We start from the raw sequence: 24,159 nt of genomic DNA on the forward strand, positions 1-24,159 counted from the left end.
ACCCGCTCTTTCTCCCGCAGGATGAGCCGGTGCCTCTGGCCTTCTTCGTCCACGATGCCGAGATTGTGGCGTCGCTGGAGAAGACCCTCGCGGGGCAGAGCGTGGAGACGGAGAAGGTGCTGGACATCATCTACCAGCCGCAGGCGGTGTTCCGGGTGCGCGCCGTGACGCGCTGCACCAGCTCCCTCGAGGGGCACACCGAGGCCGTCATCTCCGTGGCCTTCAGCCCCACCGGAAAGTACGAGGGGCTGCCTGAAGGGTGGGGGGGCTCGGGGTGAGGCAGCAGCTGCTCTTTGCCCTCTCCTGAGGACACCGCGCTGAGCCGGGCTCTTCATCCTCTCGCAGGTACCTGGCGAGCGGCTCTGGAGACACCACCGTCCGCTTCTGGGACCTCAGCACGGAGACGCCGCAATTCACGGCCAAAGGTGGGTGTGGGGGTGTCCCCTGTCCCTCAGGGACCCTCTGCCTGCCTGAGGGACGAGCAGAGCAGAGCCTGGTGCTGCCTGAGCTGTGGAGGCAGAACTGTGGCTCAGGGAGGGAAGGGCTCTCTGTGATGAAGTGGAAGAAGAGGGGCTGGCCGGGAGGAGAACAGGGGGGTTCCCCTCGTCTTGTCCTTCCTTGGAGTGGCTTCCTGCTGGGACACTGAGGGTAATCACAGCTCTCCACTCATGCCCACTCGTGCTCTCTCTGCCAGGTCACCGGCACTGGGTGCTCAGCATTGCTTGGTCACCAGATGGCAAGAAACTGGCCTCGGGCTGCAAGAACGGCCAGGTATGTGCTGGCTCCCGCTGCGTGGGGCTGGGGGAGCTTGGGGACCCTCTGCAGGCCCACTCTGGACTGAAACAAAACCTGGGCAAGGGCTGTGGGGGATTAGGGGCGAAGGCTTGTGTCTCCTGGGCTGCGAGGGGTGTATCCAGGTGTTTGGAGCAGGATTGCTGTTCCCCAGAGGAGCTTTGTGTGTGGATACACTGTGATATTGTGAGTAGCGTCTCCAGACTCCTGTGCCAGGCAGAGCTCTGGCTTTGTCACCTTGTGGACCTCTTGTTGCTAGTCCTGCTGTCTTGTGGCAGATGCTTTTCCCTCCATGCAGGAAAGAGTCCAGGCTCTAGATGTGGTCTTTGGCAGACGGTTCCATCACAAGGGAAGTGCCTGGATTGAGAATGGTTATTGCCCAGCCAAGCCAGGGCTGCTGTTAGTGTGACCCAGACAGCAGCCTGTTTCGCAGCATTCTCACACAGACACAGCCAAATTCCCTCTTGTAGGAATGTGAAGGGGGCTCTGCCCTGGCTGTGGGGCAAAATGTGTGTGCCTAAGGTGCAGAAGTGCCTCAGGAAGCGAGATCACTCGGCTAAATGTGAGTCAGGGAGTTGCTGAGCTGCAGAGGGGCAGTGGCTCACTCTGACCCTCGAACAATCTGGGAGCAGTGAGAGCAGCCGTGGAGCTGCCAAGGTTGTGATTCCATCCCCAAGGAAGCAGGCTGGGCCAGGGTGGTTCCGCTGTGGTTTGGTGCTGGTCTGGCTTTAATCGAACCCAGGGAGCTGCTTGTCCTCTATTTCCCTATTTTTCCCAGGTTCTCAAGTAGGAGATGACTAATGCCTTGGCTCTTTAGATGAACATTTATGTAGAGAGAGAATCAACAAGAGAAAACCAGCATGTGTCCCACCCACAGGATCTGATAATAAGCAGCACTTAGCGCGCTGCGGCTTTCGTCGCGCTCTGCAAACACTCACCGAGTCTCTGGCACGGGGTGGCTTTCTGGGGACCTGTATCCGTTCTGAGTTGAGTCAGATAATTTAGTCAGATAATTTGTAGGCAGAGAGGAGGGCAGTCAGCTCTCATTCTTTTGGATGTCAGCTGAGGGCTGCAGGGATCTGGAAAGGCATCCAGCCCCCTTCTCTTGCTGCTCCATGTCTCTGCCAGTGTAAACGGACACCAGGGATACCTGTGCTTCCTAAATGGAGCTCCAGCCTCCCTGGTATTCACATGCTGGCTGTGGCCTGACGCGACCCTCTCGCTTCCTCTCTCGGACAGATATTCCTCTGGGACCCAGCCACGGGCTGCCAGCTCGGCCGGGTGCTGTCTGGCCACTCCAAATGGATCACATGTCTGTGCTGGGAACCGCTCCACATGTAAGTGAAGGGCCAGCCCAGCCCTTCCCCTTGACTCCTGTGGAAAAGAGCAGCCTGACCCGAAGGGCATCGCTCCCTGTTTGCCTTTCTCCTGTTACGGGAAAAAGCGCCTGCAGGAGAAGGGCTCGCAAGGTGGGCTGGGAAAACCGGCTGGGAGAGCCAGGAGCCCCAGCCGTGAAGTCACTGCCAGGCTGTGCCTCTTTTCCCCCTGTGTAAAAGACCTACCTGCCACTGGAAAGCACTGCTTCTGTGGGGCTGGACAAATATTTGGTGTGCTCCTCCTCCATGGCATGTTGAGCAGGGAAGCCTGGAGGTCCCCAAGTGCAGGCTCTGCAGAGCATTCCCTCCTGCTCTCCTGATCCTGCTGGCCTCTGTCATCCTGTTTGTTTATCATGAGGGATGATTAACTGTGCAATCCCCTTATCCCTTCGATCAGCTAAAGCTCCCTCTGGCAGAGGTGGATGGAGGGGGCAGTTATAGCAAATAATCCAGGATGTTATAGCAATAAATAAAAGAGAAAGAAAAAGGGTCCCTTCAGTGCAGAGCCCTGCAAATTGAATTTGCCAGTAGGAAGCTCCAGCTCTTTGCAAACAATTAACTGGATTAGCAAAAAATGATTGTAAAGGAGGATGAGGAAATGGAGAGGGGAGACATGACCCTGTCAGGGCTGCACTGCTCTTTTCAGTCCCAGTGCAGCAGGAGGGGTTCCTCACTGCTGCTCGTGCCACCATGCTGAGTGATGAAGGTGTTGCGCAAAGGACAGAGGGTTGTGTTTCCCCTGTCCTTGAGGGGTTGTGGCCAGCTGCTTCCAGATGTGTTAAATTTGCCCCCCCCGGGCCACGTGGATGGACATTGCTCCTTTCAGTCCTGCCAGCACAGGAGCACTTTGTCCACAGGCTGGAGATAAGCATGGCATAGGCAGGGGAGCATCCAGTGCATTCCCAGTGCCCAGGGAAGGTGCCAGTTTTGGGGTGCCCTCTTAAGCCAGCTGGTTAAAGCTGTGCCCTGTGCAAACAAGGTCATTGCCAAGCGCTCAGGTGCCAGGTTTGCCCTGGATTGATGCCTCCAGTGTGCAGCCCAGGAGTTGGTTTGGAGGAACCATTTGTCTGCCTCTCCCCTGCTTTATGGTACCTTTGTCTCTGTAGGTCAGTGCTCTGCCCCTGCCTGGCCTCTTGTAGGTCTGGAGGCAAAAGAAAGTTGTATTTTACTGACTTCTTGAATCTGCTGGGGGTGATGGAGGAGCTTTGTGTGCTGCACAAAGGATTTGGTCTTCTTTTTCCCCAGAAACCCAGAGTGTCGCTACCTGGCCAGTGCCTCCAAGGATGGCAGCATCCGCATCTGGGACACGCTGATGGGCAGGTGTGACAAAATCCTCACGAGCCACACGCAGTCGGTGACGTGTGTGAAGTGGGGGGGCGATGGTTTGCTCTACTCCTCCTCCCAGGACAGGACCATCAAAGTGTGGAGGAGCAAGGATGTAAGTGAGGCAGCAGCCCTGGGGCTGCTGGCAAAGGGGGCTGGGCACACTGTGGTAGCTTTGTCTGCTCCTCCTGGCACAGCTTGTGCCCTGGAAAACAGAGCTGCAGAGCAGGTGCTGTATCTTCTTGACCTATCAAAACCTGTTGCTTGACAGAGTTTGGAAAGGGTGGCTGTTGTGCAATGTTTTCATCTCTAAGAGCATTAAGTGGGGCTAAAAGCTGGAAACATCCCGGAGGCAACCTGTGCTGGTGGGTGTCCTCAAGGCCCTGTGGGAAACCGATTCCTGAAGCTCAACAGTGCCGTTCCTTCCCTGCTGCAGCCCTGCCTGCAGCTCGGGCAGGAGGGCTGGGAGTGTTCGGTGTTGGTCCTTGCAGCCCGGTGGGTGTGGTGGGTGCTGGGCAGCCTGGCTGTGTGCTGCCCTCCCTGTGTGAGGGGTGGTTGTGTCCCCAGGGCGTGCTGTGCCGCAGCCTGCAGGGCCACGCTCACTGGGTGAACACCATGGCCCTGAGCACCGACTACGTGCTCCGCACCGGGGCCTTCGAACCCGCCGAGGCCACCATCAACCCTCAGGACGTCAGCGGCTCCTGTAAGTGCAGCACCCTCTTGTAGGCTGGGGGAAGGCAGCGGGGAGGATAAAGGGCAGGCCTGATACCGTGTTTGCCATGAGCCAGAGCAACCTTGGGAGCTGGGAGCAGGTCCTGGGCTAGGGTCAGTCGTGCTGACAGCTGTGATCTTCCTCGCCCGTGCCAGGGTTGAGCAGTCTGGGGGATGGGAAGGCCGCTCTGTTTCCAAGGGCTTTTGCTCCCAAACTGCCCTTGGCAAAGAGGAAGTGGGTGAGAAGTCACAAATGCGTCTGCTTGGCCCACGGAGCCAGGACTGGAATTGGCATCACAGGGTTATAAAGTTTCATTTCACCTACAGGTTGCAAATCTCTCTTCCCCTCTCCTTTTCCCTCTCTTAGTGGCAGAACTGAAGGAAAGGGCTCAGCAAAGGTACAACCAAGTCCGGGTGAGTCCCTTTTGTCCCTGCTGCCGTTTCTAACACTGTCACTGGTGGAAGCAGTAAACATGCTCAGTGGGATCTGGACCCCACCACTGGTGTGCTGCCGAGCTCTCCACACCTGGCCCACACAAGACCTGGGCTCTTTCATCCCTTTCTCAGGGCCAGGAACCAGAAAGGCTCGTCTCGGGGTCAGATGATTTCACCCTGTTCCTCTGGAGACCAGCGGAAGACAAGAAGCCGCTGGAGAGAATGACAGGCCACCAGGCACTGATCAACCAAGTCCTCTTCTCGCCAGACACCCGGATAATAGCCAGTGCTTCCTTTGACAAGTCCATAAAGCTCTGGGATGGTAGGACAGGAAAGTGAGTTGTTTAGTTCTGTTGCAGAGGTGATGCTAGTATAGAGTCTGCAGGGGTGGGCTCCACTGTCATTGCCAGCAGCCCCCTGGTGTGCTCAGCATCTCAGCAGCCTGAACTCATGCTCAGTCATTCTGCTGCCTGTGTTTTTTTCCGGGAAGTCCCTTGTCTGGCTCTTCTTGTGTCAGGGGGTCTTCTTGTGCTTGGCTGTGTGTGTGCAGCCCCACTGCCAGCCAGTCACAGCACTGCCTGGCACCTGTGGCACACACAGCCTGCTGCAGGGCGAGTTCTCTGAGCGGCGCTGGGATGGGATGTTCCACTCGGCTGATCTCCTGAAGATGTGTGTGCTGGCCACTGTAGGCTGACCCAGTTTAAACAGTTCCCGTGCCAGAGAACAGCTTGTTCTGGATGATGCAAATCCGTGTAGTTACAAGTGGTGGCTGTTGGTGTTTGGATGCTCCTGGAATCCAGCTTTTAGCCTTCAGCTGGAGTACTGGTGAGCTCTGGGGGCAGCAATCCTTCCCTGCAAAGCTACCTTTATGCTCCTGAGCTTGGCATTCATGGCAGTAATTTTAAAGGTCCCTCTAAATCCAGACTGGATAAGAGTTTCTTGGCAGTCGAGGTGAGATGAAGAGTCATCCTCCAGAAGGTTCTGAGCCCACCTGAGAGGGTTTTTAGACGGCCTGAGCAACCCGTGGACTCTGTCTCGCAGTTGACCGCCTGGGGTGCGCTGAGCATCCTGTGACTGTGCCGGTTTGCTCACAGGTGGAGAAGAAAGGGGAAGACAAAGGGCAGGTTTGGAACAAGCCCTGCTGCTCTAACAGCTTGTGCTGATCCCCAGGTACCTGACGTCGCTGCGGGGCCACGTCTCAGCCGTGTACCAGATCGCCTGGTCGGCCGACAGCCGCTTGCTGGTGAGCGGCAGCAGCGACAGCACCCTCAAGGTCTGGGATGCCAAGACCAAGAAACTGGCCGTCGATCTTCCTGGCCACGCAGATGAGGTGAGGTGTTGGGTTGAGCCGAGGTGTTTGAGGGAGGCAGGAGTGGCTCCTTCTCCCAGCAGAACTGACTGTCCTTTCTGTAACACCAGGTGTATGCGACGGATTGGAGCCCGGATGGACAGAGGGTGGCGAGTGGAGGGAAGGATAAGTGTTTGAGGATGTAAGTAACCTGTTGTCTGTCCATAGAGGATGTTGCAGCTACTCCCTGTGTCCCTCAGAGCCACAGGCTCCTTGCAGAGACCTGCATGGTTAGGGCATGATCTGTCCTTGCAGAGAGGACAGCGCTGGGTCACGCTCCAACTTGGAGATCTGATCTCCCTCAGGGCAGGCTCGGCTGCTGTCCCTGGGAGATGACTCGAAAGCAGAGTCCCTCCAGCTGGGCAGTCAGGGTGAAATTTGACTCAGATGTTTTGGCTCCTGGAGAGGGGAAAGAACGCTTGTACCAGTTGGTCAGACCTTCATTTCTCACCTTGCTCCCTCTCCTAGTTATGCAGACGGGCAAATTCCTGTGAGCTGGTTGCTATTTGACCGTGGCTGGTGCCCCCAGTGCCTGGGCCCTGCTGTGCTGCTCTCATATGGTGCCTGCTGGGCCCAAGCACAGGGACAAAGCAGCTCTTCCTTGTCATCATTTGCAGATGGCGTTGATAGGAGCACAGACACGGAGCTGCCGGTCCTGTCCTCGGCACAACGTGCCTGGAAGATCTCCAGGGGGATGGACGACGGAGGCCGACCCGAGCACGACTCCCTGTTCCTGTTGGCTGCTCTCCCTCGTGGACTCTTTCCTTATATTTATTTAAGGAAATTTTAATTCTAGTTCTTATTAAGAGCTGTGCTTTGCAGGATGATTTCCTCTGAACGTTACAGGAGGGAATATCTCATCTGCCTCTGTCTCAACTGGCTTTTTATTGGAATTTCAGCCTCAGAGTAGCCCTCTGCCTTGAGGGGCAAGATGGCTCTTGCCCTTTCTTGCTGCGTGAAGAATCCTGCAGAGAAGAGGGTTTTAGTGGGAACTGAAAGGGTTGTCCTTGTGTGACCTTCAGAGAGAGAGAAATGGGAAAATTCAGCACATCAATTACATTGCAGAATTGTGCTTGGCATTATCTGTGGATCCTCTGCATCCACAAAGGATAAATCCTTCACTTGTCTGTTCAGGGCCCAATGTGCATGGACTTCAGATGACTGTGGGAGCTGTGCAGAGTTTTCAGGTCTCAGCAGCTCTTGAAAATGGGGAAATGAGACACTTGTGCCTCTGAAGAGGGGAGGGAGCATCCATTTCCCACCCACCACTGGCTCGGGGGGGGAAGGAAAAGAGTAGGGTGGGGAAGGGGGAGAACGGAGCTGGCATTTGGGGTGGTGGTTGTCCCTTGCCCTGGATACGTGCTGACAGCAGGGCCGGGACTGTCACACTGAGTGGCAAAACTTCCATTGCACAGAGCTGGCTCCTTCTGGAATTTCTCAAGTGCATTTACTTGCCCAGTGGGTGAGAGGGATTCACACTGTCAGTTGTGTATTTCCAAACTTGCTTATGAGCCTTTTTCTAAGTCAGCTCAGGCTTCCAGCCATCATGAGACGAATAAACCTGGATTTACTGTTTATTTCCAGGATGCTTATGAAACAGTGAAAATCAGGATGTGATTACTAAGGAGCAGACAATTATATTGTCAAATTTAGTTGCAGGAGGTTAATATGAAGGTCAAAACATTCTCCATAGCCCTCATACTGCAGTTGCTTCTCAGTGATTACAACAGCTCAGAATGGGAGTTTGGGTCTCAAGTGCTTCCCAGCTGCAGAAGATGCATTTTAGGACTTTATTCCTGCTGGCTGGATTGCTTTGGAGAATTAAGAGGGGATGGTGCAGTAATGGCCATTTGCTTGTCTGCAAATGCTGAGGGGAGAAAAAGACTGGAACAAAGGATCAGATCTTTGATATGACTGAGAAGACAACTTGTGGTTCCTGTTCTTAGTTTCTCTTTTTGCCAGCAAAGTCAGCAGGCTCTGTCTTTGTGGGATCTTTTGGGAAGACCTCAGTATCCTATACCTTCTCTTTCATTACTGTGCTTCTTCCAGATGGTTCTTACTGACAGTGAAGGCCACATTGCATCCATTCTGCATGAGCAAAACCTTTTGGGAAAGAGAGGAGCAGGTCTTTGGCAATGGCCAAGAAGCCTGCCTGTTTAGAAAGTTTTCAGCTCTATGTCCCTAGGTCTGAGTTGCTGAAAGCAGCAGCTCCTGGTGTGGCTCTTTCCAGAGGAACAAGCATCGTTCTCTGCTTCCTCCCCTGAGGTGCTGCACGGGGTCACTGTGCCCTGTCAGTGCAGGGTGTGTCTTGTGCTGGAAGCAGGGATGTGTTGGAGCTGAGGGAGGCAATTCTGCCTGTGGGAACTGGCTTGGCTGTGCGTGTGTGTAGGTGTACCTAAAATAAATCAGTGTGCCTTGTCCCCTGATTTCCAAACCGAAGCAATTGCTGTGCCCTCCTGCCATCCCTTCAGACTCTGCTCCTGTGACATTTGGCACCAAACAGAGCCTGATTAAAAACCCACCCTCCTAATGCTGGAGCAGAAAGGTTTTCCAAAGAGAAGTGAGACCTCTTGAAGAAAAGAGAGGGCCTTGCAACTAAGTGTACACCAAAATAAGCTCTCTTGGCCTTAATCTTCCTCTGATCTGATAGCGGGTAGATTTTTGAACCACACTCAGTTATGGGTTTGCATGTAAACCAAAGTGTATTTTCTCATCCGAGCATCTGCTGCTATTTTTATCATCCATACAGCACCAGCCTTCATACATGCTCAGTGCTGGCCCCACTCCAGCTGTATTCCTGAGCAATTCCGTAACACTCCTCCCAGTTCCCTTTGAATGCAGCATTTCCCGGGCCTGGCTCTGCAGTCTCCTGCCTGGAGAGCTGCTGCCCTTCCCTTCACTTCCCTTCCCTTCGGAGCCAGCTCCTTCCTGGCAGGAGTCGCAGCGGGCGCGTGACCTCCCTCGCTCCGCCGGCGCTGGGCACGGGAGCTTTAATGAGCCAATTTTGGGAATTGCAGATGCAAATTGGGGCCTGATGGTGTTATTACTGATGGTGTTACTTGTTGTTGAAAGGACAAATCTGGAAGGTAAGGCTGGAGCTTTCTGATTGCTGTTCTGGGGACGGCAGCGCTCACCTTACAGAGAGCCTGCTGAAACAGGGGAGCTTTTCCAGAGCTGTGGGAAAGGAATCTCAGGATCTGCTCCTGTGTTTCAGTCCAAGTTCCTCCTGAGTTACTTGTTAAACATCCCACACGGGTTTTCCTACCACAAGGTCATTATTTTTCCCTGGTAATACAGTAATAATTTTGAGCATATCCAGAAACTGTCCCACAGAGCCCCTGACATGTTCTCCTCTAAAAGCTGTGATGCCACCATTAATTTTGTTACAAATCCCCAGTGGGAGGACAGTGATGGTAAGGACTGGGAAGCGTGCCAGTCCTCTGAGAAAGGTTTACCTGTCCAATAAATTCCTGCGGATGATGGAGGGAAGGAAGGGGTATGATAAGAACACCTAGAGTGAAGTAAATAATTTGGGATAGCATTGAGGCCAACAGAATGGTGCCAGACTCCTGCCCTTTGGAGGATGATTTAGATAAGTGAGGCCTTAGAATCCACATGAAAACTGTTCTTGGGGGTGTGTGTCCTGTTTATCCATGCAGGAGGGCTGGCAAGTGGTATGTGTGTGTGTGTTGTGCTTCCTGGGTTCTGGGTCCTTGGAGCCACACGTTGCTTTTCAGCTCGACTCAGATGATCTCTTGAACATTTTCCCAGATCTGTAATTTAATTTCCATGTGCATGTTTATAGCCTGGGGAGAGACACAAGAAAAATCTTTCAACAAATAGGAAGAAAATGATCTTCCTTCATTGTTCTGCACGAAAAGGAGCTTCTCTCAGCTTTTTTTGGGTCAGCCCAGGCATTGTTCAGATGATGTTTCTACCTCCAGGCTGCATTTTGGTGGTGTGGCAGAAAATGGCTTGCTGTGAAGACCATTAATGCTTTTGAGGATGAGAGGTGCTATGGAAACTCAGGACAGTGATGTCTGTGTTTTGGGGAGCTGCTACCAGATGAAAATGCACTTCTCTGCACTCAGGCAACCTGGAAGGTGCTAATTCCTTCCTTGATGTGCTGCTCAAGAGCCCTGGCTCACACCTGAGGATCTAATTGGCTGAACCGATGTAGTGCAGCTGGAAAGGAGCCACAAAACCATCTCTAGTGCTGCTCTTCTGTTTTCTCCACTCTGACTCTGTAAATCAGTGGTCCAGTGGTCTCTGTCAGGGGGCTGAAGCTCTTACAGAGTGTGGTATTAAAAATGAGCAAACTCAGGGCACAGTGTGCTGTTGAAGGTTGATTACACATGGTACTGGTGCCCACTGCCTGGCGGTGCTTTTGGAGCACGCTGGGTGTTTTATTGTCCTGCCACTTGGCTGTCAGGGCAGTGCACCCCCCCGGGGGCTGCAGGGCTGCTGAAATGCTGAATATCCATGTTGAATATCCATGTGCATTCCTTGAGGAAGGAGCAGCATGAACCCCAGGGGGTTATCCTGTGTTGCTGTCCCAGTGTCTCCTGTAACGAGGCTCCCTTGGGTAAGGGTGGGCGAATTCAGTCCAGTTCTGCTTCTGACCCCTTTCAGCAGCAAAAGCAAGTGAAGGTGCTGTTTGTAAATAGGTTTATTGTGCTCTGGGCGCTGGAGATGTCGGCATCCCAAAACTCTCCTGGACACCAATCAAGGCTGCAGCTCCAAGGAGTGACCCGCATGCAAATCCCGCAGCCTCCTGAGCGCCGTTCCAGAGCTCAGCCCTCGGATCCCAGAGCAGCGTGTTTAGTTATTCCAGTCAAACCTCCCTGCTGCTCCTGGCTGTTTGTCCTTGCTGTGCTGAATCAAACCTGCTCCAGGGCTCCAGCCCCCTTACGAGGACAAAAGGACATCGGGCAGCGCTGCTGCCGAAGGGAGATGTGTCTGGGTTTGGAAGTGGGATGCAGAATGGGTGGCTTAGGAATTCCTGTGGTGGCATTCTCTGTTCAAAAGGCATCTTCTGAGTGAATTATTTATTTATTTATTTATTTATTTATTTAAGCTTCCCTAAAATGTAGCTGGTGACATTGACTTTGGGGTGAGGATACGTGCTGATGCTGAGAGGATTAATACTGAATGTGAGACTCTGTGGATGGCAATAAATAACCAGTTCTCGGGGAAATTATTTTCTGAATCAGAATATTTAACACATGGAAGCTTGTGGGCTTTTTCCTGGTTTAAAGGGGCACTGTGGAGCGTACTAGAAAGTGTCTGTTACTACCAACACCTCAATTTATTATTAACTTGGAATATTTTTACATCTCATTTATTCCTTACATGGGGGTGTTCCGAGCTGTTGAAATTATTGGTCAGCTTTGCTTTCTCAGTGTTGCTTGTTGGGGTAGTGCCATGGATGGATTTTGGATGGGAGCTCAAAACTTCAGCAAGTAAAGGACGGGGATTCAGCCTGGAACGGTTTTAAAGCCCTTTGGTTCTCTTTGGCACAAAATCAGATTTCTTAGGATTCCTCTGATATTATGATTTAGACATATGATGTCTAAAGCTTAAAGTGTCCTTCACAAAGCTGTCTGTCTTCCCTTGATAACCTCTTGCTGAATATTTTTTTAATCTAAGTGCATTTTCTTTGGGGAAGTCTTTAGCTGCGGAGGTTCTGGCATGGCACATGGCCCCAGTAGTGCCTGGGTTTGAGTGCTGAGAAAGTGAAGGGAGATAAGTGAAGAATGGGGAGAGGCCCAACTGCGTAAATCCTCGCTCGGTCTCTATTTTGATCTGGTGACACTGAAAGCAGAGCCCGTGTCACGTGGGGGAAGGCACAGCACAGCCGTGCGGGGTCAGAGCTCTGCCCCTGTGACCCCAGCGCACCCCTGGCATCCACTGGGGCCCAGGGGGAGCACTGGGAGGCCTGAGAGAGCCTAAACTGGGATGTGGAGGTGGGGTGATGGTGATCACAGATAAAGAGGAAGGGGGGAGAGCAATGAGGAATGAACGCAGAGGAAAGGAGCATAATTATGTAAACCTGGAGGTGAAGGTCAAAGGCTCCATGTGACTGCTGTGTGGTGGCTGGTTGTTTTTTTGTTTTTTTTTTTGTAAAGTTTGTACGTGCTGTAAACAGCCCCAGGCTGATCCAGAGGTGCTGGGAGGCAGAGGCTGTAAATTGTAGGCGTTGTTCTCCTTATAAAGAGAGCGAGCAACTCGAAGTGTCTTGGGCTCACAGCACTTTGCATGTTTGTTCCTCCACTGCCTCTCCATTCACTGAAGTTCCTTTTTTTAGGTTACCTGCAGAGTCTTGCTCACTGATGGAGCAGGGACTGGGCTGAGGGTGTGCTGAGTAAGCAGTGCCACTGCCCTGGGAGCCAGGGATGATCCCGTACCTGCCTTCCCACCCTGCCTGTCCCAGCCCTTGACCTCCCCTGCCCCGTGCTGAGGGCAGATGGCCTGCGGGGCACTGACTGCCCTCCCTGCTCTGCTGGTGGCCCCTCACCTTTGTCCTCACTGTCGGGTGGGCCTGAAGTGGCCAAGGAAAGGGCTGACGTGAAAAAAAAGTGTTAAAGTGATGGCCGGGGGTGAGGGGCTGGAGTTTGGCCTCAGTGCCGGACGCCAGGCTGAGGGCAGGGGTGGGCCCAGGGGCCTGGGTCGCCGAGCAGGAGGGACTCCAGAGCCCTGGTGGGGCACGGGGAAAGCTCGGACGGTCGCCAAGAAAGCTCGGACGGTCGCCAAGAAAGCTCGGACGGCCACCAGGAGAGCTCGGCGGGGCCGAGGCCAAGGCGGTGACCCCGGCCCGGTCCGGCCCCACTCCTGAGGCGGCGCCGGCGGAGGGACCGCCGGGTTACCCGGGGTGAGGCACTCTTTGGCCGCCCGCGGAAGCACCCGAGCGCCGGGGCCTGCGCAATGCGGCCTATAAAAGCTGCAGGGCGGCGCGGAGGTCTGGGCATTGGCAGCAGGGGCTGGCCGAGTGCGGATCGGTGGGGGAGGCACTGGTGGAGCGGCAGGAGCCCCGGGAGGCGCTGGCGGCCTGAGAGACCCCCCCCCCCCCCCCCCCCCCCCCCCCCCCCCCCCCCCCCCCCCCCCCCCCCCCCCCCCCCCGTCCGCACCCTCACTGCTTCCTCCCCTCCCGCGGGGGCTGCGGCGGCGACAGCGACAGCCATCCCCGGAGCTGCGGGCCGCGCCTCCTCCCCTCCTCGCTGGATGCTCTGGAGCTCGGTCCCTGAGCGGGGCCGCGGCGCCGGCAGCCCCCGCTGTGGCGGGGCCATGGGGCCGGGCAGCGGCAGGGCGCGGAGCCCCCTTCCCCGCTGAGAAGGCCCCCCGGTCCCGGCGCCGATGCCGCGCTGTCCCCTCACACCCGGCCCCTGAGACTGCCCCCTTTCCCCTCCCCATGCCCGACGGAGCCCCTCGCCTCGGTGACGCCCTGCAGCAGCCCCGCCGGCCCGGGGGTCTGCGGCGGTATGAGAGGAGCTGCCCCCGCCGCCGGGGGCAGCCAGGACCGGGGCAGGCTCCCACCCCGCCGCCGGCTGCCGTGAGGCGGCTGTAGCTGGAGGAAGAGCCCCTTTGTTTTCCCTCCGTCCTTCCCGGGGGCTTCATGCCCCGCTGAGGGATGATGGAGGTGGTGGGGGACTTTGAGTACAGCAAGAAGGACCTGATAGGACACGGAGCCTTTGCTGTGGTCTTCAAAGGTCGCCACCGCAAGGTAAACAGCGATGGGGCTTCGCTCGCAGCCGGAGCGGGGCTGGTTACACAACCCGGGGCCCGGAGCAGCCCCTCGGGTGGGTGACAGCGGCGGTGGTTGGGGGGGATGTGACCCCTGGGCAGTTTTGGGGAGGAAAAAGAGCCGAGGGAAGGTGGGCGGTGGTGCCGGGTCTGCCCCGCGGCCCTGAGCCGGGATCCAGCCCCGGCCTCCATAAACCCTGGATATATTTTTATTTTTTTTTCCCCCCCTGCCCTAAACCCCACCGCGGTCCCTCCCCGCTGTTGGCAGCTCCCCGACACAGCGGCCAGGGGAGAGTTTGCAGCTGTAGGGGAGGCTGAGCCCTTTGTTTGTCGGGAGGGTCATGTTTATCTCGCTGGATAACGAGGGATCTTAATGGAAAAATTGTCTCCTTTGGGGATTGGCTGAAGATTTCTTGAATTCAGAGGTGTCTGGTTTCCTGGCGTGACTTGCTAATCGCCCCGGATATTCATCGTTAGCGTTATGGTTTCTCGATGCTGTGAGAGTTTATTCTGGTGTTGATGCCTAAAGGGCTTTGCTTTCCAGAAAAAAAAACCTTCAGGTTTATCATCTTGTAGGATTAGGGCAGTGCTCGCAGCTCGGAGAGACACAACGCAGTGATTTGGGGGTTAAAAAGAAATAGAGAAAGGGAAAGAGAAACTTTAAAGGCCAAAGGAATCCTTGCACCTTACAAATAATTACTTAATTTATATATATTGTCTATTTATGTATTATCCAAAAATAAGCTTTCTTAAGACAGATTTTTTTTTCCCTGCAGTTTTCAGCTGCAGAGCATAAAAAGGCCATAAATGGGAAGTCCTTAAAGGAGAGTTAAAGTAACTCAGTCACTATGAGAGGACTAAAAAGCATCACTGTAAAAAAATAAGTGGGATACTACTTGGTTTTTTGTTGTTGGGGTTTTTTTTTAATGCTTTAGAATCCATTAAAATGCAGTGTAGCTGCAGCTGGATTTTAATAGCTGTCTAAGCTATTGTGGAATGAAATAGTTCTTGATGGTGTCATGTGATGTAGAAATCACTGCTGGATAGAGGAGGGGTGATCTTGCAACTTTTTCTCAGTGCTTTACCGGGTAGTTGTTAGAGGATAAAGTTTAAAAAAATTAAATAAATAAAACTGACAATACAATTTTTGTTTGTTTCCAGAAAACTGATTGGGAAGTAGCCATAAAGAGTATTAACAAAAAGAACTTGTCAAAGTCACAAATCCTACTTGGAAAAGAAATAAAAATCTTAAAGGTATGTTAATATGCAGTGATTTTTAAAGCTGCTTTGCTTAGAAAGGAAAAGAGACTTCTGACCTAGTTCATTCCGGGTCACGGGGGGGTATCACGGTAATTGCTATTGTGCTGGTTGTTTCTTTGTTACTAATCCAGAAATAAAAAGCCAAAGGGGGAAAAAAAAAAAAAAAGAAGAAAAAAATATATATTTAGTTCTGGAAATGTCTCAGAACGGGTTATGGGTGTGCTTTGGTGGTTAAAAGTGGAAAATTGTTGTAGAACCAGTCTCTGCACACGTGGAAAACTCTGCCCTTCCGGGTGGCCAGTGTGGCACCTCTGCCAAGCAAATCATAGCTGAGGGCAAAACGTCAGTCTTTGATTTCTCTTCACCTCTTTTTGCTCGAAGATGCCCTGAAAGCTGAAGTCAGCATGCTGAATTTGATTCCTGGAGCAGCCTGCCCACTTCTGAGTTGGGTTAATTGGCTTAAAACATGTGGTGTGGCTCTGACAGAGGAAATACAGCAGAGCATGGTTTGGTTTTTCAGGGCTATTTGATGGAAACATCTCCCTGGATGGGTCATTCAGTATTCTCTGCTTTCTTTCCACGTTTCCAAGCTTCTTGAGATACATCACTAGTTTATATACTAATATATAAGTATTCTAGTATATTTATTACAGCCAGAAATTGCAGTGGTTGGGATATTGGTGTGCTGCAAGTACTTGGCAAAGACGTGTTTTTTTGAGCAGTTACAAATAATTGCATGAGCTGTCCTGTTTCATTTGATGTTATTGGGTTTGATTTCCTTTGTATTATGAAAGTAAGGTTGACTTGAACACAGTGTGGTTGGTTACTTCACTAAGCAAGAAATTGTGTAAGACTAGAAAATTAAATCTAGTCAGTTTTCAGTGCTCATTAAAGGATCTTGTGCTCCAGTACTTTCTGTAACAAGTCATAGACAATGAGTTCTGGAACTAAATGTTTTCATGACCTCTGAAGATATTGCCTAATTTGCTATTCCTGTAAATATTGTCTAAATAGCTGAGATTTCCTCCAAATTCCATCAGATGGTCTTAAAAAGATTCTCTTTGGTTATCACCAAATCAGCACTGTCAGCAAATTACATTTAAAATAATGGTAGTAACAACAACAATAGCCTATTTCCATAATACAAATATTTTGTTTTACAGGAACTTCAGCATGAGAACATTGTAGGTCTTTATGATGTCCAGGTAAAATATATTTTGATGCCTTTTTCTTCATTAAAATTTACTTTGGAAAATACAATCCGTACAACTGTATAGAGCAGAAAATGTTGAAGGGCCATATATTTTGTTGCTGTCATCCTTCTGGTGGTCAGAAAAAGCAAGGGGCAGCCTGAGAATCACTGCAGAGGCTGTTTGTGTAGTTTGGTTCTGTCTCCAGAGGAAAAGCACCAGCTGGGCTGGGAGCTCTGTCAGGGGTTGGAACTATTCTCCTCAATTAGCCTTGTTTTAATTTCATTGGAAAGTGAGAGTTTGTGGGTAACAACTGGATACATCTGATGGAAAATATGCTGGTAGAATCTACATGGGTGGAACAAGGAACGTTAATGAAATCAACACAGTTAAAATAGTTGTAGACGAGGAGCAGCATCTTGGAAATCTCTGTCACAAAGAAATGTGTTGTACAGTCCTGTGTCGTGCTGAGGAGGAACTGAAGTAGAAAACCATGATCACACATGTCTGCATTGCTGCTGCCTGTGTTCAGGAGGACAGGATAAAGTATAAAAGCCAGGCAGACACTTGGATCTTTTCAAGTAGGAGAAATAAGTATTAAATTGCTTCAAATTGTCTTCCTGTCTTTGTTCCCAGGATTGTGCCTGATAAGGTGGAGGAGTTGGCTCTCTAGCCTGTCTAGGGTAGAGTGTTCTGCTTAGTAGGAAGTACATTTTTGTATCCTAAGGCCTGTGAGTTGTTGAGCAAAGCCAAATAAGACATGAGGTAGCTCATACAGCCATTTGTTCTGCTTGAATAAGAACTATACATTCATCTCCTGGGCTCAATTCTAATTTTAAGTACAGAGTTACACTGATGAAAAAAAATTACCAAGAACCACCCTTGGGGCACTGCATAGTTAAAGCAATGCAAAGTAGACATTGTGACATTCTTCAGTGTTTTCTGCCTTGGCACATTCACATCCTAAAAGGTTTTCAGTTTGTGTGTAGATGTGTGTCTCTTTAGCTACAGAAATCTGTGCTCATGGGACATCCCTCAGGCAGACTCGGGTTTTCTGGTGTCCAGGGCTACAGGACATGCACTGACCTGTCTTGATTTTTGGTACAAGCAGTGATGTTCATGTAGCAACAAACTGTGCATCAGAACTTCCCACTGGGGTGCGTGTGGACTCCTTTCCCTCCCAGATCTTGACTTCAGAATTCTTCATTTTGAAGGCTGTTATCTACTCTGAGAGGGGAAAGTCTGTTCTCTTGTGCTTCCTGAGGAGACCAGGTTTTCCTGAGTATTGCTAAGTGGAAATAATCCCTCAGCATCCTAAATTTAGTATATCCAGACATCTTAAAAGCAAGTGGAATTCTTGACTGAGGGCGTTGGTGTGGTGAGCAAGCAGCTGAGTTTCAGATTTATCATTTACAGTTGTTTATATGTGAAGACTCCTTGGTAAGCTCTGCAGCTCAACCTGGGGGGAGTTGACTACTTCTGTATTTTGATAATTTAACGCTGTGTGTCTTCTGAGCCTTGGAGAGACTCTTGTTCTTTTTGATTTATGCACATGGGAAGAGAGGGCAGAGCCCTACGCTTGTCTATGGTTTCTTTACCTAAAGGTTATTTATAAACATAACTTTTCTGTTCTGCCACAGGAAAGGGTGTCCCCAAAGTTGACAGAACTTCTTGAAGGATCAGTGCTGTTCTCCCCATTTGAGATGGGGGATCTTGCTGCTTGTCACCAACTGTTGTGCTTAAACCCACAAAACTTGGCAATGTGGTGCTACTTCTACAGAAGAAACTGCTTTGCAAAATATGGTCTGAGGAGTGTGACACTTGCACAGACGAGCTTTTCCCTTTCTGAAGAGGGCTGTGTTTGTGAAACACAGACCTCATTAACTCCTGTGATTACATTAATTTATAACCCAGCAGGAACGAGCACTATGCAAGGCATTCTCATGTCTCGTAGGCTGGTACACCTACTAATTTTCTTTAGCATTTCATGTCCTAGCATGTGCTGCCCTTTTTGTTTGCCATGGCACTGTGAACACAGTGATACAGCACAGCAGATAAGACTTAGGGATTTCAAGCAATTTTTGAGTTTACAGAGGCTATTTTTTTCCCCTCAGTGCTGGAGCCAGTGGAGTCTGTGGCACAGCAGCAAGTTCTCAGTGTGACTAGGAGTCTGTTTTATTTTTATACTTCTCTTGGTCTGAAGTTTTTCTTAACCTTGGACAGTTTGAAATAAAAAAAAATGTTTCAAGTGCACTGTTTGAACATTTAGCTGAATAATCCAAGAGCTGATTGCTCTTCAGAGTTTTCAGATAGAAAAGGTGGTGTGCAGTGAAAGTGGCAAAACTAAGTGGGGAAAGAAGTGTAAATTGATGGCAATGAAGAGTAAATATTTTTGCATCTCCTAATATTAAATGAAGTGATGCTTACCGGCAGCACTTTGAGATTAAAGCTGTATCCCTGCACAGCAATTTGAGAATGCAAGGGTAGTTTTTTGGCATTTTTTTACATATTGCAAATGGTTGTGGATTGATTTTTCACAGGAGGTGGTTACATTCCTTCTCCCTCATCTCTCTTCATTTGTGGTTCTGTTGCATGATCAGTGGCCCAGTCACACAAGTCAGCATAATAAAGATACCTACAGCATTAAGGTTTTAATTAGGTTCAAGGACAACTTGTGGCCCATTCTGCTGATAAGAGAAGAGCATTTTAAAACCTCCTACCTTTCTGATGCCACATCTCCCGTGAATACCATTTTGATGTGTTACTGGTGTGTCTGGAGTCCAGGGGGTTAAATTACTCGAAGTGCCCATTCATCTGGAGACACACCCGAGTGAACTGCTGTGTGTTAATACTGTGCTTTGGTCGGCAGAAAAACGTTTTTGTTCCGGAGCCAGCACCGTAATTGCCCTTGATTTCTGTCAGGTGGTTACGTGCAGCACCGGCAGGTTGGAGCTGCAGATAAGTATTTTATGTAAGCAGAGCACACCAGTGCTGTTTGTGCCATCTCAGGAGGCCCAGGGACACGCCAGGGTGTGGAGGCCACTGGTGCCAGGACTTGAAGGCATTTGTGGAGGTGCTCAAATATGAACCCTCCATCTGTGAGAGGCAAATGTTTTGCAGTGGCAGGGCGCTCTGGAAAACAGTCATGCCCAGCTCACCTCTAAAAGTGAGATTAATCCATTGTGAAATGCCTTAAGAACCCTCAGGTACAATAGATGGATAGCAAGATGTAACCTGTTAAAACATTTTTCACTTATCTTCTGGGCAAGAGTTTGATAGTCTTTCATTCAAGAATAAAAAAAACTCCTGAATCTCTGAAATAGTATAAAGATCCAGCTCTTTTCCCATGGTGCTGCTGTGGGATGTCATTCATCCTGCAAAAGAAGATCAGTCTAATTGGGGAAGTGGAGCCCTCTGTTTTCTCAAAAGCAAAAGGAGTCTAAAATAACCTCTAACTCGCCAGCATAAAGTGCACTGAGATCCTTGGATAAAGTATTCTACTGAAGTACGAAGGTATCACTAAGTTATTTGGAATGTGCTATATTTAGGGCATGCATTTACAGTTTTGTGCAGTTCATGATCCCAAGCGTGTGCTGAGTTGAACTAATCTCTCACACAGTGCCAGACAGTGCCTGTTTTAGCAAATAATTTAATTCAAAACCTCTCTAGAATGTCAGCCCTCAGAATGAAAGTCTGTAATGTATCTTGGAGATAACGTTTTAGGAGAGTGAATTAATGTCTTCGCTGTATGGAGTCTGAAGTTTGCTATTTGAACAGTAGTTTAGGGAGAACTAATTTCTAGAGTGTTATTGGAGAAGCAGTATCTGGACAGAAATGGTTGGTACAGAGCAGACAAAAGGACTGCAGCTGCTTCAGCTGTCCATGGAAGCAGTAAGAGCCAGTGGGAATGAAGCCGGTGGTCCTTCTGGGACCTGCACCTCAGCCTTTGCTTATGCCCAGTGCCCAGGAGTTCTTCTAGGGATGCTTATGGAAGGAACTTGTCATTTTGCCAGTGGGAATTAAATATCTCTGCTTGATTTACCCAGTTGGTCTGGGGGTGTTGCTGATGTTTCTTGAGATATTTGCTTAAGCACCCTGTGTGTGCTGCCCTCAGTGTCTCTAGCTTTGATTGCCTCCATACTCTCATACACCTCTTTCTGAACTGTTGTTTTCTCAGTGGGGATGTCTCAATGTCCTTAATTTTCCCCCCTCAGCTCCTTGCTTAAGGTTTTGGGTTTGGCAATGTCCATCATCACTCTGTGTGGAAATAATCCTATGGGAACACGCTGTTCAGATAAAAAGGAAAATCCTGCCCTGTGGACATTGTAAAGGTTTTGAAACACTACCTGGCAGCTGATGCCAACTGAAAAGTTGGTTATGACAGTATTAAACCTGTGAGGAATGACAGAGATGTAGATGTTGGAGGCTGGGGACAACCAGTTAGAATTTGTTCTGGCCCACAGGACCAAAGAGTTGGAGTGACTGCACAGTCCTTAGCTTACCTGCTGTGCCTAGATGCTATAATGTGAATTTAGAACTGTTTCAGAGGGTTTTCTAGTAGATGAGGGTGTTAAAACCTTAGGTGTGCTGAGGGCAGTTCTGCCTTTTCAGTCCCCCACCTCCCACATGTGTCACTGAAGTGCATTTCACAGAACAGCACATGAATGATCTGGTTATTGTGGTACATTCCTCCATGGCTGATTGCTCTTTTATGGGAATAATTGGCAGCATGCACCCTATCTGAGTCCTACAGGCACATGTCAAGTGACATTTAGTCTGAGGCTTAACATTTAGTCAGAACTAACAAAATGTTCGCTGCTTGAGGTGACAGGAGCTGAACGTGGTGGAAGTTGCTGCTGTGCACTTGCAAAGTAAAACAAGAGTATCTGCAGTACAGTAAAAAACAGCCTTACAAAGGTCTGGACCAGTGCTTTTTTACCATGTCATTAGAGCTTTTGCCAAATGTATTTAAAGCTCCCCCCAAAAAATAAAACCGTGTTCCTGGCCAAAAAAATTATATCCAATATAGCCCAAATTAACATAGCAGAAAATTAATCAGATAATAGCAGTGCACAAGCTGTCAGGTTAATTCTCTTGCTCTTGGGACTCGCATCATAAACCGCAGCTCAACAGAATCTACAGGCTTGGAGCAAAAAGAGAGGAGCTGTTTATTTGCCACAGCTCCTGCTTTGGCAGCTCAGGAAACTCCTTGCAGGCCTTCAGCTTGTTCTGAAGGAGTTCTTCCAACCCAAAATGAAATCTAGGGAATGTTTCTGCCAGTACATTACAGTTCTAGCAACAGCTGTCAGAAGCAACCATGGATGTTTTGACTTCTTTTTCAATTAAAGGTTTTTTTAAATGGAACTACAGTGCTGAGATTGTGATTGGGGATGGAACTTCACAATCTCCCGAGACAACTGTTGGAAGGCTGGGATTAAAACATAGCAAATATGTTGCCTCTCAACCTTTTTCTCTTAGGTTTATCTGTTTCCTTTCATAATTGTAAATTGGTTTCCTATTGGCCTTTGCTACATTCTACTTCAGCTTGCAAGTAAAACTTAGATTCAGGATAAGAAGGAACAAAAGCAGGTTTTTGTCAAGAAAAATCTAGGCAAGGCACACTGGGCAAAACTGGTTGGTAATTGTTGCAACACAGCAGATACTTGTTTTGCTTGATTATTTATCTTGGTAATAGTGTAGGTCAGAACAACTCCAACTGCAGTGATTTTATGGTCTGTACATCAATGCAAATTTTTGGAAGCTCTGTTTCAAGAGGCAGTTTTAAAATAACTTGCTAGATCAGCTTTATTCCTGACTGTTAGGTCTGAAACATGCTGGTTTTACTCAGCTTTCCGTTTTTGAGCACTTTGCTGTGTTTAACAAGTCATCAGAAATCACAGGGCTGGGGAATGGTGATAGGGAGAACTTTATTGTTCAGCAAAATAATTTAGAAGGGGAAGATGTGTCTCCAGAATTGACATGTCTATTCTAAATATATTCCCCCAGTGGAGATCACATTCCCAGTCAGGCTGGGCAAGAACTGTGAGGTAAAACCTGAGCTGCTTTGAACTAAAGCTTGTTTTGGTGGGATATTGGAAAGTGTTTAGTTGAGAGTTAAAGTCGGTGCAATTTTGTGACTGGGGAGGTTGATTCCAGTACTGTGCAAACTGTTACTTCCTCAGTATGAATTAGACTTCTGAGGCTGGGAATCTGTGAAATCTCTGATCTGTTCTGCTAGTTTAATAGAAAAGGATTATCCAAGCTACAAGGAAGGAAACACACTCTGCTTCTTACTATGACTTTACTCAGTCACTTGATTAATTATTTTTAGTCAAGAATATTAGTCAAAAAAAAAAAAAAAGGGGTAATTAGAGCTTTTGAGGGAAATCCAGTGTGGTCTGTAGGAGTGACTTCCTGAACAGGTGAGGGCTGGTGCAACAGGCCAAGTCACCAGCTCCGTGTTTCTGAACAGAGCAGTTCATTTGAAAGGACTTGGTTTCCAAGGGAATGCAGAAAACACATTCTCTCAGCTCTGTGATGAATAAATGTCTGTCATGAGCTGAGCCCTTCCATCCTGCCGCGAGCTGCTGTTTCTGTGCAGTGCTGTGCAGTGGAGGCACTGACGCCGTGGAACGTCTTTCTGATTCATGGCATGGCAATGTTGGGGTGGAAATCCACTGCCTGAGCTGCTTCCTCGTCCCTGCTCCTTAGCTGGGTGGTTCTTTCACACATCACAATTGTCCCTGAAGTGAAATGATCCTCAACTGGCAGAATTTTCAGCTCGGTCAGTTGGGATCTCAGAGTTGCTGTTTGTCGGCTTGGGGGTTCCTGAAGGAAAGGGAGGTTCTGTCTTGGAAGGTGGTGTTGCCAAGGAACATTTATCATTGTGTATTTGCAGTAACTTGCAGGGCAAGTGATTATTAATCTCTTTCTGCTTTGATGTATGCACTTTGGTTTTGAGGTGTTTATAGCAGTGTAAATTATGGTTCATGTTGGCCACAGCAGTTACAGAAACATTGAACAATTGGGACTTCCTGAAATGTGATCTACTGCTGCTTTAATATTGGTAGGAGTTTGCCTTTCATTCCCAACAGATTTGACTAATGTTCCTAGAAACCTGCTTTCTTGGAAGCTAATTTTCAAATGTAAACAAATCTTCAGTGTGCTCGATGTTCTGGGCTGGAAAGAACCTCAAATGCATTTCTGTAACACAGACACGAGTGACTAGACTAAATGTTTCCCCAAAGTGAAGCAGCCTAATCCAGTCTTGAATTAATCTTAAAACAATCAGTTCATCTGGAACTGCATTACAGCTTTATGTAGCTACCTGGACATCTGTATCTGTGATGGGTTGGGAGGAGTTGGCTTTATTGGGTTGTGCCATCCCTGAGCTCTGTGTTGTGTGTGGATTTAGGGTTGTTGGTTTCTCTGGCTTGAGCCCCTGGGCCCGTTTTTACTTTTCTTTGTCTTTTTCCTCACCTGAGCTGTCAGTCTTTATCAGCTCAGAGGGGAAAAATACTTGTACTTTATAAAAGCTCTCAGAGTGTCTTCAGCTTTGTAGGCACTGCAGAACTATTTTATGCAGGAGACTTTGTGGAAAAACAATGTTGGTCATTGGCATTGGCAGGTTGGCCCTTTCTTCCATCACACAAAATAAATATTTGGAATAAGGCTGAATGTTTTTGTTACACTCAGGTTTAGGCACGTAGTTTTTTTTAACTGCATTTCTGTGGAGCGTGTAGATAATTTACAGTAGAACTTAGGTAATCTGTGCTTCAGGAACTTTTCCCCAGTTACAAAAGAGGGAATCGAGGTTGCAGGTGGGTCATGGGAGGTCATTGCTTTGGAAAATCTCAGGAGGATGAACATAACAACTCACACCTCTGCCACGAGGTGCAGGGCAGGGAGATACTTAACAGAAGTATCCATGAATCCTGAATTAATTATCCTACAGTATAGCCTTTGGGAATCAGTTTGTTCCAGA

At 49.4% G+C, this 24,159-nt stretch overlaps 2 protein-coding genes across 2 annotated transcripts in view; both read left to right on the forward strand.

The window, feature by feature from the left end:
• Positions 1-1,937: 1,937 nt before the first annotated feature.
• On the forward strand, positions 1,938-7,073 carry NLE1 (notchless homolog 1). Its single transcript, XM_027907962.1, has 8 exons — positions 1,938-2,129; positions 3,414-3,606; positions 4,059-4,194; positions 4,570-4,616; positions 4,770-4,972; positions 5,808-5,967; positions 6,057-6,127; positions 6,603-7,073. Exons 2-8 carry the CDS (start codon positions 3,481-3,483, stop codon positions 6,610-6,612), a joined length of 753 nt encoding a protein of 250 aa, XP_027763763.1. The 5' UTR covers positions 1,938-2,129; positions 3,414-3,480; the 3' UTR covers positions 6,613-7,073.
• Positions 7,074-13,104: 6,031 nt separating this feature from the next.
• The window catches only part of ULK2 (unc-51 like autophagy activating kinase 2), a 38,827-nt gene continuing 27,772 nt past the window's right edge, over positions 13,105-24,159 (forward strand). The window contains exons 1-3 of the mRNA XM_027907954.1: positions 13,105-13,705; positions 14,887-14,979; positions 16,149-16,190. Coding sequence (XP_027763755.1) covers positions 13,613-13,705; positions 14,887-14,979; positions 16,149-16,190 — 228 coding nt within the window. The 5' untranslated portion in view covers positions 13,105-13,612. The remainder of the gene's footprint in view (positions 13,706-14,886; positions 14,980-16,148; positions 16,191-24,159) is intronic.

The sequence above is a fragment of the Empidonax traillii genome, unplaced genomic scaffold, assembly GCF_003031625.1.
Source record: "Empidonax traillii isolate 1590-97213 ecotype Southwest subspecies unplaced genomic scaffold, ASM303162v1 scaffold1585:size89650, whole genome shotgun sequence".
Taxonomy (NCBI): Eukaryota; Metazoa; Chordata; class Aves; order Passeriformes; family Tyrannidae; genus Empidonax; species Empidonax traillii.

What these genes read in the sequence shown, in the direction of transcription:
- NLE1 (XM_027907962.1), top strand. Translation starts at nt 3,481, where the DNA reads ATGGGCAGGTGTGACAAAATCCTCACGAGCCACACGCAGTCGGTGACG. An exon ending in TCAGGACGTCAGCGGCTCCT is followed by an intron (nt 4,195 to 4,569) that starts GTAAGTGCAGCA and finishes TCCCTCTCTTAG; the next exon opens with TGGCAGAACTGAAGGAAAGG. An exon ending in AAAGGTACAACCAAGTCCGG is followed by an intron (nt 4,617 to 4,769) that starts GTGAGTCCCTTT and finishes TCCCTTTCTCAG; the next exon opens with GGCCAGGAACCAGAAAGGCT.